General features: G+C 46.7%; 1 protein-coding gene across 1 annotated transcript in view; it reads left to right on the plus strand.

Annotated features, from left to right (window-relative positions):
* The first annotated feature begins 467 nt into the window (after nt 1–467).
* The window catches only part of wdr32 (WD repeat domain 32), a 36837-nt gene continuing 20444 nt past the window's right edge, over nt 468–16860 (plus strand). The window contains exons 1-8 of the mRNA XM_052508660.1: nt 468–1256; nt 1547–1660; nt 8794–8991; nt 10413–10426; nt 10637–10698; nt 10781–10909; nt 10981–11090; nt 11160–11239. Coding sequence (XP_052364620.1) covers nt 775–1256; nt 1547–1660; nt 8794–8991; nt 10413–10426; nt 10637–10698; nt 10781–10909; nt 10981–11090; nt 11160–11239 — 1189 coding nt within the window. The 5' untranslated portion in view covers nt 468–774. The remainder of the gene's footprint in view (nt 1257–1546; nt 1661–8793; nt 8992–10412; nt 10427–10636; nt 10699–10780; nt 10910–10980; nt 11091–11159; nt 11240–16860) is intronic.

Raw genomic sequence — 16860 nt, forward strand, 5'->3', positions numbered from 1 at the left:
AGTCACTTTACCCTGCCTTCGTGTACATATATACCTCAAATACCTTATTATGTTCTATCCTGATGTCACTTTACCCTGCCTTCATGTGCATATTTACCTCAAATATCTCGTACCTCAAATATTGGTAGGCCGTCATTGTAAATAAAAATTTGTTCTTAACTGACTTGCCAAGTTAAATAAAGGTGAAATACAAATAAAGAAATAAATACAACATTTGACCTGGTAATAGCATTGATATTGTAATCCCTGTATAAAGCTCCATTCTTGTGTTACTTTTTAAAAATGTGTTATATATTTTTAAAATTCTGCATCGTTGTGAAGAACTCTTAAAGTAGCATGTCACGGTTAACTCTACACTCGTTATATTCGGTGCTTGTGACAAACCAAATTTGATTTAGAGTTTTGTTTATGAAATGAAAGTATTAACTATGTCCACGAGGTGGAGGTATCCAATTTATTATCTTCGTTTTTGACCACTGAAATTCCGCGGAAGAAGAAGAAGGAAGCTGAACTCCGTCACAGCACTTGGTTTATTTTTGCTCCAGTGTTGTGTGCTTAGCTACATCAAATAGCCATTCCGTCTCTTGTCTCGTTTCGTCAAATTCCACCCACGGTTTTTTGTTATTGGGGGGGTGGGGGGTGGGGATTGTCTTAACGGAGTAGAGGTAAAGGTGTATTCGAGATACAATCATTGCACAATTCGTTGTTGAACCGAGCCACTATCTGTTGAAACAAGGGGCCTGCACAGGCACCCCGTCGGCGAGAACAGCCACAATGAGCTCGGAGCAGCAGAGCGACAGCGTGGACCCGGACGAGTCGCAGGACACCACGTCCAGCAGCCGGGTGTCGGACAAGGAACAGGACCCGCAGACCGACGATTCCGCCGATGAAGACAAGACACCGGCGCGTCCTCCGCAGAGCAGCCGAGAGGAGAGTAGTCTTCACCCGAGAAGCTCCAGGGCGGATTCGGCAGCCGCGCAGGACAATCCCCGGTGTCCGCCGAATGTACCAGGCGCCTCGGGGCAAGGGAGGGGTACCTCTATGGCTGGCCCTGGTTCGGTCGAGACGAGCTCCAACAGCCTGTTCTCCATGCTACAGAGCAGGACTATAAGGAGAGGGCTGTTCGTGGACCCATCCAGAGATAACTTTAGGACAATGACGAACTTGTATTCTTCCATGAGTCCGGCTGCAGACTCGGTCAATCTCAGTACCCAAACTCATGGCGCAGTGTTCAATTTGGAATACTCCCCCGACGGGTAAGGACAGGATGACAATGGATGTTACCGTGTTTGTCCATTTTTAGACCGAAGTTTTATCCATATTTGTGCAAAATGGTAATAGGAAAGCTAAAGTTGTATGATCAGGTGTCACAATCCACAGACAGACATTGTACATTACACAAGTTGACCTAGGCGAGGTATTTTGGTATTGAATTAGGATCCCCATTAGTTGTTGCAAAAGCAGCAGCTACTCTTCCTGGGGTCCACACGAAACATAATACAGACTGGGCCTGTCGTTGTGACCTTTATATCTCACCACTCCCCAGGTCTGTCCTGACAGTGGCCTGTGAACAGACGGAGGTTCTCCTGTTCGATCCCATCTCTTCCAAGCACATCAAGACCCTGGTGGAGGCTCATGAAGACTGTGTCAATAACATCAGGTACCATAGATGTGTTCTCTGCCCCAGTATCTGGGCGTTTAGAGGTGTCGACGATGAGTATGTCTTGTCTCCTCTCAAACACCCTGGGAAACTCCCGTTAGACAGCTCTGCAAGCTTTACCTCAAAATATGTTAGGTATTTACCAAATATAGAGTTTCGCTGAGCAACTACGATCATTTATGATGTCCTTCCAAAGAATGGCTAAGTACAAATGTACAAGCATACAAAAATGTGCCTATTCAGCACAACAGCAATCAATCATTACTGCCAGGCAGAGGTCAGAGGTCAGACATTTTTGACATAACACTCGCAGAGCTGTCTAATGGGAGTCTAATGGGAGTCTAATGGGAGTCTAATGGGAGTCTAATGGGAGTCTACTGGGAGTCTACTGGGAGTCTAATGGGAGTCTAATGGGAGTCTAATGGGAGTCTAATGGGAGTCTACTGGGAGTCTAATGGGAGTCTACTGGGAGTCTAATGGGAGTCTGAATGGGAGTCTGAATGGGAGTCTAATGGGAGTCTGAATGGGAGTCTGAATGGGAGTCTGAATGGGAGTCTGAATGGGAGTCTACTGGGAGTCTAATGGGAGTCTAATGGGAGTCTACTGGGAGTCTACTGGGAGTCTACTGGGAGTCTGAATGGGAGTCTGAATGGGAGTCTAATGGGAGTCTAATGGGAGTCTGAATGGGAGTCTAATGGGAGTCTACTGGGAGTCTACTGGGAGTCTACTGGGAGTCTACTGGGAGTCTACTGGGAGTCTACTGGGAGTCTAATGGGAGTCTAATGGGAGTCTACTGGGAGTCTGAATCTGGGAGTCTACTGGGAGTCTAATGGGAGTCTAATGGGAGTCTAATGGGAGTCTAATGGGAGTCTGAATGGGAGTCTACTGGGAGTCTACTGGGAGTCTGAATGGGAGTCTGAATGGGAGTCTGAATGGGAGTCTACTGGGAGTCTACTGGGAGTCTAATGGGAGTCTACTGGGAGTCTACTGGGAGTCTACTGGGAGTCTACTGGGAGTCTAATGGGAGTCTACTGGGAGTCTACTGGGAGTCTACTGGGAGTCTAATGGGAGTCTAATGGGAGTCTAATGGGAGTCTACTGGGAGTCTACTGGGAGTCTACTGGGAGTCTAATGGGAGTCTGAATGGGAGTCTGAATGGGAGTCTAATGGGAGTCTGAATGGGAGTCTGAATGGGAGTCTACTGGGAGTCTACTGGGAGTCTACTGGGAGTCTGAATGGGAGTCTGAATGGGAGTCTGAATGGGAGTCTGAATGGGAGTCTGAGTCTGAATGGGAGTCTAATGGGAGTCTAATGGGAGTCTGAATGAGTCTGAATGGGAGTCTGAATGGGAGTCTGAATGGGAGTCTAATGGGAGTCTGAATGGGAGTCTGAATGGGAGTCTACTGGGAGTCTACTGGGAGTCTACTGGGAGTCTACTGGGAGTCTGAATGGGAGTCTGAATGGGAGTCTGAATGGGAGTCTACTGGGAGTCTACTGGGAGTCTACTGGGAGTCTACTGGGAGTCTAATGGGAGTCTAATGGGAGTCTGAATGGGAGTCTGAATGGGAGTCTGAATGGGAGTCTACTGGGAGTCTGAATGGGAGTCTGAATGGGAGTCTGAATGGGAGTCTGAATGGGAGTCTGAATGGGAGTCTGAATGGGAGTCTAATGGGAGTCTGAATGGGAGTCTGAATGGGAGTCTGAATGGGAGTCTGAATGGGAGTCTGAATGGGAGTCTGAATGGGAGTCTGAATGGGAGTCTGAATGGGAGTCTGAATGGGAGTCTGAATGGGAGTCTGAATGGGAGTCTGAATGGGAGTCTGAATGGGAGTCTGAATGGGAGTCTAATGGGAGTCTGAATGGGAGTCTGAATGGGAGTCTGAATGGGAGTCTACTGGGAGTCTGAATGGGAGTCTGAATGGGAGTCTGAATGGGAGTCTGAATGGGAGTCTGAATGGGAGTCTGATTGGGAGTCTGAATGGGAGTCTGAATGGGAGTCTGAATGGGAGTCTGAATGGGAGTCTGAATGGGAGTCTAATGGGAGTCTGAATGGGAGTCTGAATGGGAGTCTGAATGGGAGTCTGAATGGGAGTCTGAATGGGAGTCTGAATGGGAGTCTGAATGGGAGTCTGAATGGGAGTCTAATGGGAGTCTAATGGGAGTCTAATGGGAGTCTGAATGGGAGTCTGAATGGGAGTCTGAATGGGAGTCTGAATGGGAGTCTACTGGGAGTCTGAATGGGAGTCTGAATGGGAGTCTGAATGGGAGTCTGAATGGGAGTCTAATGGGAGTCTAATGGGAGTCTAATGGGAGTCTAATGGGAGTCTGAATGGGAGTCTGAATGGGAGTCTGAATGGGAGTCTGAATGGGAGTCTAATGGGAGTCTGAATGGGAGTCTGAATGGGAGTCTGAATGGGAGTCTAATGGGAGTCTAATGGGAGTCTGAATGGGAGTCTGAATGGGAGTCTGAATGGGAGTCTGAATGGGAGTCTGAATGGGAGTCTGAATGGGAGTCTGAATGGGAGTCTGAATGGGAGTCTACTGGGAGTCTAATGGGAGTCTGAATGGGAGTCTGAATGGGAGTCTAATGGGAGTCTGAATGGGAGTCTACTGGGAGTCTGAATGGGAGTCTACTGGGAGTCTGAATGGGAGTCTGAATGGGAGTCTAATGGGAGTCTAATGGGAGTCTGAATGGGAGTCTGAATGGGAGTCTGAATGGGAGTCTGAATGGGAGTCTGAATGGGAGTCTGAATGGGAGTCTGAATGGGAGTCTGAATGGGAGTCTGAATGGGAGTCTAATGGGAGTCTAATGGGAGTCTGAATGGGAGTCTGAATGGGAGTCTACTGGGAGTCTGACTGGGAGTCTACTGGGAGTCTGAATGGGAGTCTGAATGGGAGTCTGAATGGGAGTCTGAATGGGAGTCTGAATGGGAGTCTAATGGGAGTCTAATGGGAGTCTACTGGGAGTCTAATGGGAGTCTGAATGGGAGTCTGAATGGGAGTCTGAATGGGAGTCTGAATGGGAGTCTGAATGGGAGTCTGAATGGGAGTCTACTGGGAGTCTACTGGGAGTCTACTGGGAGTCTACTGGGAGTCTGAATGGGAGTCTACTGGGAGTCTACTGGGAGTCTACTGGGAGTCTAATGGGAGTCTGAATGGGAGTCTACTGGGAGTCTGAATGGGAGTCGAATGGGAGTCTGAATGGGAGTCTGAATGGGAGTCTGAATGGGAGTCTGAATGGGAGTCTGAATGGGAGTGGAGGCACCTCATACTCAGCGACAACGTCTCTTCACGCCCAGATACTGGTGTTCTCTCTATCCCAGCCTTTCTCAAACCTTTCCTCAGGTACATCCAGACGTTCCATGTATGTCTACTAGTTATCAAGCCCTTGTCGACTAGTTATCCAGCCCTTGTCGACTAGTTATCCAGCCCTTGTCTACTAGTTATCCAGCCCTTGTCGACTAGTTATCCAGCCCTTGTCGACTAGTTATCAAGCCCTTGTCGACTAGTTATCCAGCCCTTGTCGACTAGTTATCAAGCCCTTGTCGACTAGTTATCCAGCCCTTGTCTACTAGTTATCCAGCCCTTGTCTACTAGTTATCCAGCCCTTGTTTACTAGTTATCCAGCCCTTGTTTACTAGTTATCCAGCCCTTGTTTACTAGTTATCCAGCCCTTGTTTACTAGTTATCAAGCCCTTGTCTACTAGTTATCCAGCCCTTGTCAACTAGTCTTGTCCAGCCCTTGTCTACTAGTTATCCAGCCCTTGTTTACTAGTTATCCAGCCCTTGTTTACTAGTTATCCAGCCCTTGTTTACTAGTTATCCAGCCCTTGTCTACTAGTTATCCAGCCCTTGTCTACTAGTTATCCAGCCCTTGTTTACTAGTTATCCAGCCCTTGTTTACTAGTTATCCAGCCCTGGGAGTCGACTAGTTATCCAGCCCTTGTTTACTAGTTATCAAGCCCTTGTTTACTAGTTATCAAGCCCTTGTTTACTAGTTATCAAGCCCTTGTTTACTAGTTATCAAGCCCTTGTTTACTAGTTATCAAGCCCTTGTTTACTAGTTATCAAGCCCTTGTTTACTAGTTATCAAGCCCTTGTTTACTAGTTATCAAGCCCTTGTCAACTAGTTATCAAGCCCTTGTCTACTAGTTATCAAGCCCTTGTTTACTAGTTATCAAGCCCTTGTCAACTAGTTATCAAGCCCTTGTTTACTAGTTATCAAGCCCTTGTTAACTAGTTATCAAGCCCTTGTTTACTAGTTATCAAGCCCTTGTCGACTAGTTATCCAGCCCTTGTCTACTAGTTATCCAGCTACTGGGAGCCCTTGTTTACTAGTTATCCAGCCCTTGTTTACTAGTTATCCAGCCCTTGTTTACTAGTTATCAAGCCCTTGTTTACTTGTTATCCAGCCCTTGTCAACTAGTTATCAAGCCCTTGTCAACTAGTTATCAAGCCCTTGTTTACTAGTTATCAAGCCCTTGTTAACTAGTTATCAAGCCCTTGTTAACTAGTTATCAAGCCCTTGTCAACTAGTTATCAAGCCCTTGTTTACTAGTTATCCAGCCCTTGTCAACTAGTTATCAAGCCCTTGTCAACTAGTTATCAAGCCCTTGTCAACTAGTTATCAAGCCCTTGTCAACTAGTTATCAAGCCCCTTGTCAACTAGTTATCAAGCCCTTGTTAACTAGTTATCAAGCCCTTGTTAACTAGTTATCAAGCCCTTGTTAACTAGTTATCAAGCCCTTGTTAACTAGTTATCAAGCCCTTGTTAACTAGTTATCAAGCCCTTGTTAACTAGTTATCAAGCCCTTGTCTATGGTAGAAAGTGGCGAGTTATCAAGCCCTTGTCTACTAGTTATCAAGCCCTTGTTTACTAGTTATCAAGCCCTTGTTAACTAGTTATCAAGCCCTTGTTAACTAGTTATCAAGCCCTTGTTAACTAGTTATCAAGCCCTTGTTAACTAGTTATCAAGCCCTTGTTAACTAGTTATCAAGCCCTTGTTAACTAGTTATCAAGCCCTTGTTAACTAGTTATCAAGCCCTTGTTAACTAGTTATCAAGCCCTTGTTAACTAGTTATCAAGCCCTTGTTTACTAGTTATCAAGCCCTTGTCTACTAGTTATCAAGCCCTTGTCTACTAGTTATCCAGCCCTTGTCTACTAGTTATCAAGCCCTTGTCTACTAGTTATCAAGCCCTTGTCTACTAGTTATCCAGCCCTTGTCTACTAGTTATCCAGCCCTTGTCTACTAGTTATCAAGCCCTTGTCTACTAGTTATCAAGCCCTTGTCGACTAGTTATCCAGCCCTTGTCTACTAGTTATCAAGCCCTTGTTTACTAGTTATCAAGCCCTTGTTTACTAGTTATCAAGCCCTTGTTTACTAGTTATCAAGCCCTTGTTTACTAGTTATCAAGCCCTTGTTTACTAGTTATCAAGCCCTTGTTTACTAGTTATCAAGCACTTGTTTACTAGTTATCAAGCACTTGTCTACTAGTTATCAAGCCCTTGTTAACTAGTTATCAAGCCCTTGTCCTTGTTAACTAGTTATCAAGCCCTTGTTTACTAGTTATCAAGCCCTTGTCGTAACTAGTTATCCAGCCCTTGTCAGACTAGTTATCCAGCCCTTGTTACTAGTTATCAAGCCCTTGTCGACTAGTTATCCAGCCCTTGTCTACTAGTTATCCAGCCCTTGTCTACTAGTTATCAAGCCCTTGTCGACTAGTTATCCAGCCCTTGTCTACTAGTTATGAAGCCCTTGTCGACTAGTTATCCAGCCCTTGTCTACTAGTTATCAAGCCCTTGTCTACTAGTTATCCAGCCCTTGTCTACTAGTTATCCAGCTGGGAGGAGGGCCTTTATTCTCTTGTCTACTAGTTATCCAGCCCTTGTCTACTAGTTATCTTAAGCCCTGGTCTACAGTTATCCAGCCCTTGTCTACTAGTTATCAAGCCCTTGTCTACTAGTTATTCAGCCCTTGTCTACTAGTTATGAAGCCCTTCTCCACTAGTTATCCAGCCCTTGTCTACTAGTTATCAGGTGCTCTTATTCTCCCTTGTCTACTAGTTATCCAGCCCTCAGTGCAGTGGCAGTTGGGGTAGCTCCATGGAACTTTACATGTTTCCAAAACATTGAAATTCTCAAGCTATAGTGGATTTATTTCCATGGTAACAGTGTTTCCTAGCCTCAGTGCAGTGGGCAGCTGGGAGGAGGTGCTCTTATTCTCCATGGACTTTACAGTGTTTCCTAGCCTCAGTGCAGTGGGCAGCTGGGAGGAGGTGCTCTTATTCTCCATGGACTTTACAGTGTCCCAGAACTTTTTGGAGTTAGATCTACAGGATGCAAATGTCTGTTTGAAAAAGCTAGCCTTAGCTTTCCTAACTGACTGTGTATATTGGTTCCTGACTTCCCTGAAAGTTGCATATCACGGGGCTATTCGATGCTAATGCAGAACGCCACCGGATGTTTTTGTGCTGGTCAAGGGCAGTCAGGTCTGAAGTGAATCATGGGCTGTTCATAGTTCTACACTTTTTTTTTTTTTGAATGGGTCATGCTTATTTAAGATGGTGAGGAAAGCACTTTTAATGAATAACCAGGCATCCTCTACTGATGGGATGAGGTTAAAATCCTTCCAGGATACCCGGGCCAGGTCGATCAGAAAAGGCCTGCATGCACAAGTGTTTTAGGGAACGGATAAGTTGGTCAGGATAATATCTATGAGGGTGCCCATGTTTATGGATGTAGGGTTGTACCTGGTAGGTTCCTTGATAATTTGTGTGAGTCTGAGGGCATCTAGCTTAGATTGTAGGACTGCCGGGGTGATAAGCATATCCCGATTTAGGTCACCTAACAGAACTAACTCTGAAGATAAGATGGGGAGCAATCAATTTATGTAGGGTTGTACCTGGTAGGTTCCTTGATAATTTGTGTGAGTTTAAGATGGTGGAGCAATCAATTTGCATATGTCTCATGGTTCGGTCTTCATGTCTATCTCAATGAATCCAAGCTTGATTCCTCTCTTGCGTTTGTTTCAAAACTCATTAGACGATTAAGGTCCGAGGGGAGGGACCCTGGACCTCCTCCATCCAATACGATAGAGAAGTTGTTATTATAATGTATGTTCTGCTCTCTACAGGTTTCTGGACAACCGTTTGTTTGCCACGTGTTCTGATGACACCACCATAGCTCTGTGGGACCTGAGGAAGCTCAACTCTAAAGTGTGCTCTCTGCACGGTCACGCCAGCTGGGTCAAGAACATAGAGTACGACACCAACACACGACTCCTCGTCACCTCTGGCTTTGACGGAAACGTCATCACCTGGGACACCAACAGGTGTGTGTGAATGCGTATACACGTTTCCACTACAGTTTAATTAGTAAGTTGACTTTCATAATGTTTTGATTTCACTTTAGAATAACACAGTGAGGTTGTATTCTGTCTACGTTGAGCTCAGTGTTATCGGTGATAGGCCGGTGTTATCTGTCAGTGATAGGCCGGTGTTATCTGTCAGTGATAGGCCGGTGTTATCTGTCGGTGATAGGCCGGTGTTATCTGTCGGTGATAGGCCGGTGTTATCTGTCAGTGATAGGCCGGTGTTGTCGGTCAGTGATAGGCCGGTGTTGTCGGTCAGTGATAGGCCGGTGTTATCTGTCAGTGATAGGCCGGTGTTATCGGTCAGTGATAGGCCGGTGTTATCGGTCAGTGATATGCCCGTGTTATCTGTCAGTGATAGGCCGGTGTTATCTGTCAGTGATAGGCCGGTGTTATCGGTCAGTGATAGGCCGGTGTTGTGATAGGCCGGTGTTATCTGTCAGTGATAGGCCGGTGTTATCGGTCAGTGATAGGCCGGTGTTGTCGGTCAGTGATAGGCCGGTGTTGTCGGTCAGTGATAGGCCGGTGTTGTCGGTCAGTGATAGGCCGGTGTTATCGGTCAGTGATAGGCCGGTGTTGTCTGTCAGTGATAGGCCGGTGTTGTCTGTCAGTGATAGGCCGGTGTTGTCGGTCAGTGATAGGCCGGTGTTATCGGTCAGTGATAGGCCGGTGTTGTCGGTCAGTGATAGGCCGGTGTTGTCGGTCAGTGATAGGCCGGTGTTATCTGTCGGTCAGTGATAGGCCGGTGTTATCTGTCGGTCAGTGATAGGCCGGTGTTGTCTGTCAGTGATAGGCCGGTGTTGTCGGTCAGTGATAGGCCGGTGTTGTCGGTCAGTGATAGGCCGGTGTTGTCTGTCAGTGATAGGCCGGTGTTGTCGGTCAGTGATAGGCCGGTGTTATCGGTCAGTGATAGGCCGGTGTTGTCTGTCAGTGATAGGCCGGTGTTGTCGGTCAGTGATAGGCCGGTGTTGTCGGTCAGTGATAGGCCGGTGTTATCGGTCAGTGATAGGCCGGTGTTATCGGTCAGTGATAGGCCGGTGTTATCGGTCAGTGATAGGCCGGTGTTGTCGGTCAGTGATAGGCCGGTGTTATCGGTCAGTGATAGGCCGGTGTTATCGGTCAGTGATAGGCCGGTGTTATCGGTCAGTGATAGGCCGGTGCTATCTGCCTGTGATGTCGGTGATAGGCCGGTATTTGTCAAGTGATAGGCTGTGTCCCAAATGGCATGCTATTCTCAATATAGTGTACTACCATAGGTTTCTGGTCAAAAGGAGTGCACTATTTAGGGAATACGGTGGTGCCATTTAGGATGCGGACTCTTGTTCTCTCCTCTACCCGTAGGTTTATAGAGGATGGTGACTCTTCTTCTCCTCTACCTGTAGGTTTACAGAGGATGGCTGACTCTTCTTCTCTCCTCTACCTGTAGGTTTACAGAGGATGGCTGACTCTTCTTTCTCCTCTACCTGTAGGTTTTACAGAGGATGGCTGACTCTTCTTCTCTCCTCTACCTGTAGGTTTACAGAGGATGGCTGACTCGGTTCTTCTCTGTCTACCCGTAGGTTTACAGAGGATGGCTGACTCTTCTGATCTCCTGTTACCAGTGTAGGGGTTTACAGAGTGATGGCTGCCCCCCAAGAAGTTCTTCGGTCAGTGACACGCTGTTGTGAGGTCAGTCTGACTCCAGACTGTTCCAAGATGTTGATCTCAGTGATCTGGCTACCTGCTGATCCTTGACCTGGACCTCACACAGTCTCTGGAGGTGGGCAGCGGTGTATGTCTGCGGGCCACCCCCTCAGAGGTGAGGACCCCCTCCCCCATCATCACCTCTCACGGCTCAGGTGGAGACCCCCTCCCCCCATCATCACCTCTCACAGCTCAGGTGAGACCCCTCCCCCCATCATCACCTCTCACAGCTCAGGTGAGACCCCCCCCCATCATCACCTCTCACAGTCCCCCATCATCACCTCTCACAGCTCAGGTGAGACCCCCTTCCCCATCATCACCTCTCACAGCTCAGGTGAGACCCCCTTCCCCCATCATCACGGTGTCTCACAGCTCAGGTGAGGTGCTGATCACCCCCACCCCCCATCATTATCACCTCAGGTGATTTATTGTGAATCTGTCTCTAGATGGCTCAGTCTGCGTCGAGGTCAAGTGGAGCTCCTCGACAGGGTAAGTGACTCCAGCAAGATCCACCCTCACAGAGAAGGTCAGTTAGAGGCATGCTGGGCTTACTTCAGACACTGGTCCTGTTGTAGAACAACCATTCAGACACTGGTCCTGTTGTAGAACAACCATTCAGACACTGGTCCTGGTCCTGTTGTAGAACAACCATTCAGACACTGGTCCTGTTGTAGAACAACCATTCAGACACTGGTCCTGTTGTAGAACAACCATTCAGACACAGGTCCTGTTGTAGAACAACCATTCAGACACTGGTCCTGTTGTAGAACAACCATTCAGACACTGGTCCTGTTGTAGAACAACCATTCGGTCCTGTTGTAGAACAACCATTCAGACACTGGTCCTGTTGTAGAACAACCATTCAGACACTGGTCCTGTTGTAGAACAACCATTCAGACACTGGTCCTGTTGTAGAACAACCATTCAGACACTGGTCCTGTTGTAGAACAACCATTCAGACACTGGTCCTGTTGTAGAACAACCATTCAGACACAGGTCCAGGTCCTGTTGTAGAACAACCATTCAGACACTGGTCCTGTTGTAGAACAACCATTCAGACAGGTCCTGGTCCTGTTGTAGAACAACCATTCAGACACTGGTCCTGGTCCTATTGTAGAACAACCATTCAGACACAGGTCCTGTTGTAGAACAACCATTCAGACACAGGTCCTGTTGTAGAACAACCATTCAGACACAGGTCCTGTTGTAGAACAACCATTCAGACACAGGTCCTGTTGTAGAACAACCATTCAGACACTGGTCCTGTTGTAGAACAACCATTCAGACACAGGTCCTGGTCTATTGTAGAACAACCATTCAGACACTGGTCCTGGTCCTATTGTAGAACAACCATTCAGACACAGGTCCTGTTGTAGAACAACCATTCAGACACAGGTCCTGTTGTAGAACAACCATTCAGACACAGGTCCTGGTCCTGTTGTAGAACAACCATTCAGACACGGGTCCTGTTGTAGAACAACCATTCAGACACTGGTCCTGTTGTAGAACAACCATTCAGACACAGGTCCTGTTGTATAACAACCATTCAGACACAGGTCCTGTTGTAGAACAACCATTCAGACACTGGTCCTGTTGTAGAACAACCATTCAGACACTGGTCCTGGTCCTGTTGTAGAACAACCATTCAGACACAGGTCCTGTTGTAGAACAACCATTCAGACACAGGTCCTGTTGTAGAACAACCATTCAGACACAGGTCCTGTTGTAGAACAACCATTCAGACACTGGTCCTGTTGTAGAACAACCATTCAGACACAGGTCCTGGTCCTGTTGTAGAACAACCATTCAGACACAGGTCCTGGTCCTGGTGTAGAACAACCATTCAGACACTGGTCCTGTTGTAGAACAACCATTCAGACACAGGTCCTGGTCCTGTTGTAGAACAACCATTCAGACACAGGTCCTGGTCCTTCTGTAGAACAACCATTCAGACACTGGTCCTGTTGTAGAACAACCATTCAGACACGGGTCCTGTTGTAGAACAACCATTCAGACACTGGTCCTGTTGTAGAACAACCATTCAGACACTGGTCCTGTTGTAGAACAACCATTCAGACACAGGTCCTGGTCCTGTTGTAGAACAACCATTCAGACACAGGTCCTGTTGTAGAACAACCATTCAGACACAGGTCCTGTTGTAGAACAACCATTCAGACACTGGTCCTGTTGTAGAACAACCATTCAGATACGGGTCCTGTTGTAGAACAACCATTCAGACAGGTCCTGGTCCTGTTGTAGAACAACCATTCAGACACTGGTCCTGTTGTAGAACAACCATTCAGACACAGGTCCTGTTGTAGAACAACCATTCAGACACTGGTCCTGTTGTAGAACAACCATTCAGACACTGGTCCTGTTGTAGAACAACCATTCAGACACTGGTCCTGTTGTAGAACAACCATTCAGACACTGGTCCTGTTGTAGAACAACCATTCAGACACTGGTCCTGTTGTAGAACAACCATTCAGACACTGGTCCTGTTGTAGAACAACCATTCAGACACTGGTCCTGTTGTAGAACAACCATTCAGACACTGGTCCTGTTGTAGAACAACCATTCAGACACTGGTCCTGTTGTAGAACAACCATTCAGACACTGGTCCTGTTGTAGAACAACCATTCAGACACTGGTCCTGTTGTAGAACAACCATTCAGACACTGGTCCTGTTGTAGAACAACCATTCAGACACTGGTCCTGTTGTAGAACAACCATTCAGACACTGGTCCTGTTGTAGAACAACCATTCAGACACTGGTCCTGTTGTAGAACAACCATTCAGACACTGGTCCTGTTGTAGAACAACCATTCAGACACTGGTCCTGTTGTAGAACAACCATTCAGACACTGGTCCTGTTGTAGAACAACCATTCAGACACTGGTCCTGTTGTAGACCATTCAGACACTGGTCCTGTTGTAGAACAACCATTCAGACACTGGTCCTGTTGTAGAACAACCATTCAGACACTGGTCCTGTTGTAGAACAACCATTCAGACACTGGTCCTGTTGTAGAACAACCATTCAGACACTGGTCCTGTTGCCAGAACAACCATTCAGACACTGGTCCTGTTGTCGAACAACCATTCAGACACTGGTCAGGTTGAGAACAACCATTCCACTGGTCCCCATAGAACAACCATTCAGACACTGGTCCTGTTGTAGAACAACCATTCAGACACTGGTCCTGTTGTAGAACAACCATTCAGACACTGGTCCTGTTGTAGAACAACCATTCAGACACTGGTCCTTTTGTAGAACAACCATTCAGACACGGGTCCTGTTGTAGAACAACCATTCAGACACTGGTCCTGTTGTAGAACAACCATTCAGACACTGGTCCTGTTGTAGAACAACCATTCAGACACTGGTCCTGTTGTAGAACAACCATTCAGACACTGGTCCTGTTGTAGAACAACCATTCAGACACTGGTCCTGTTGTAGAACAACCATTCAGACACTGGTCCTGTTGTAGAACAACCATTCAGACACTGGTCTGTTGTAGAACCATTCAGACACTGGTCCTGTTGTAGAACAACCATTCAGACACTGGTCCTGTTGTAGAACAACCATTCAGACACTGGTCCTGTTGTAGAACAACCATTCAGACACTGGTCCTGTTGTAGAACAACCATTCAGACACTGGTCCTGTTGTAGAACAACCATTCAGACACTGGTCCTGTTGTAGAACAACCATTCAGACACTGGTCCTGTTGTAGAACAACCATTCAGACACTGGTCCTGTTGTAGAACAACCATTCAGACACTGGTCCTGTTGTAGAACAACCATTCAGACACTGGTCCTGTTGTAGAACAACCATTCAGACACTGGTCCTGTTGTAGAACAACCATTCAGACACTGGTCCTGTTGTAGAACAACCATTCAGACACTGGTCCTGTTGTAGAACAACCATTCAGACACTGGTCCTGTTGTAGAACAACCATTCAGACACTGGTCCTGTTGTAGAACAACCATTCAGACACTGGTCCTGTTGTAGAACAACCATTCAGACACAGGTCCTGTTGTAGAACAACCATTCAGACACTGGTCCTGTTGTAGAACAACCATTCAGACACTGGTCCTGTTGTAGAACAACCATTCAGACACTGGTCCTGTTGTAGAACAACCATTCAGACACTGGTCCTGTTGTAGAACAACCATTCAGACACTGGTCCTGTTGTAGAACAACCATTCAGACACTGGTCCTGTTGTAGAACAACCATTCAGACACTGGTCCTGTTGTAGAACAACCATTCAGACACTGGTCCTGTTGTAGAACAACCATTCAGACACTGGTCCTGTTGTAGAACAACCATTCAGACACTGGTCCTGTTGTAGAACAACCATTCAGACACTGGTCCTGTTGTAGAACAACCATTCAGACACTGGTCCTGTTGTAGAACAACCATTCAGACACTGGTCCTGTTGTAGAACAACCATTCAGACACTGGTCCTGTTGTAGAACAACCATTCAGACACTGGTCCTGTTGTAGAACAACCATTCAGACACTGGTCCTGTTGTAGAACAACCATTCAGACACTGGTCCTGTTGTAGAACAACCATTCAGACACTGGTCCTGTTGTAGAACAACCATTCAGACACTGGTCCTGTTGTAGAACAACCATTCAGACACTGGTCCTGTTGTAGAACAACCATTCAGACACTGGTCCTGTTGTAGAACAACCATTCAGACACTGGTCCTGTTGTAGAACAACCATTCAGACACTGGTCCTGTTGTAGAACAACCATTCAGACACTGGTCCTGTTGTAGAACAACCATTCAGACACTGGTCCTGTTGTAGAACAACCATTCAGACACTGGTCCTGTTGTAGAACAACCATTCAGACACTGGTCCTGTTGTAGAACAACCATTCAGACACTGGTCCTGTTGTAGAACAACCATTCAGACACTGGTCCTGTTGTAGAACAACCATTCAGACACTGGTCCTGTTGTAGAACAACCATTCAGACACTGGTCCTGTTGTAGAACAACCATTCAGACACTGGTCCTGTTGTAGAACAACCATTCAGACACTGGTCCTGTTGTAGAACAACCATTCAGACACTGGTCCTGTTGTAGAACAACCATTCAGACACTGGTCCTGTTGTAGAACAACCATTCAGACACTGGTCCTGTTGTAGAACAACCATTCAGACACTGGTCCTGTTGTAGAACAACCATTCAGACACTGGTCCTGTTGTAGAACAACCATTCAGACACTGGTCCTGTTGTAGAACAACCATTCAGACACTGGTCCTGTTGTAGAACAACCATTCAGACACTGGTCCTGTTGTAGAACAACCATTCAGACACTGGTCCTGTTGTAGAACAACCATTCAGACACTGGTCCTGTTGTAGAACAACCATTCAGACACTGGTCCTGTTGTAGAACAACCATTCAGACACTGGTCCTGTTGTAGAACAACCATTCAGACACTGGTCCTGTTGTAGAACAACCATTCAGACACTGGTCCTGTTGTAGAACAACCATTCAGACACTGGTCCTGTTGTAGAACAACCATTCAGACACTGGTCCTGTTGTAGAACAACCATTCAGACACTGGTCCTGTTGTAGAACAACCATTCAGACACTGGTCCTGTTGTAGAACAACCATTCAGACACTGGTCCTGTTGTAGAACAACCATTCAGACACTGGTCCTGTTGTAGAACAACCATTCAGACACTGGTCCTGTTGTAGAACAACCATTCAGACACTGGTCCTGTTGTAGAACAACCATTCAGACACTGGTCCTGTTGTAGAACAACCATTCAGACACTGGTCCTGTTGTAGAACAACCATTCAGACACTGGTCCTGTTGTAGAACAACCATTCAGACACTGGTCCTGTTGTAGAACAACCATTCAGACACTGGTCCTGTTGTAGAACAACCATTCAGACACTGGTCCTGTTGTAGAACAACCATTCAGACACTGGTCCTGTTGTAGAACAACCATTCAGACACTGGTCCTGTTGTAGAACAACCATTCAGACACTGGTCCTGTTGTAGAACAACCATTCAGACACTGGTCCTGTTGTAGAACAACCATTCAGACACTGGTCCTGTTGTAGAACAACCATTCAGACACTGGTCCTGTTGTAGAACAACCATTCAGACACTGGTCCTGT

This window comes from Oncorhynchus keta, unplaced genomic scaffold, assembly GCF_023373465.1.
Source record: "Oncorhynchus keta strain PuntledgeMale-10-30-2019 unplaced genomic scaffold, Oket_V2 Un_contig_383_pilon_pilon, whole genome shotgun sequence".
NCBI classification, from domain to species: domain Eukaryota; kingdom Metazoa; phylum Chordata; class Actinopteri; order Salmoniformes; family Salmonidae; genus Oncorhynchus; species Oncorhynchus keta.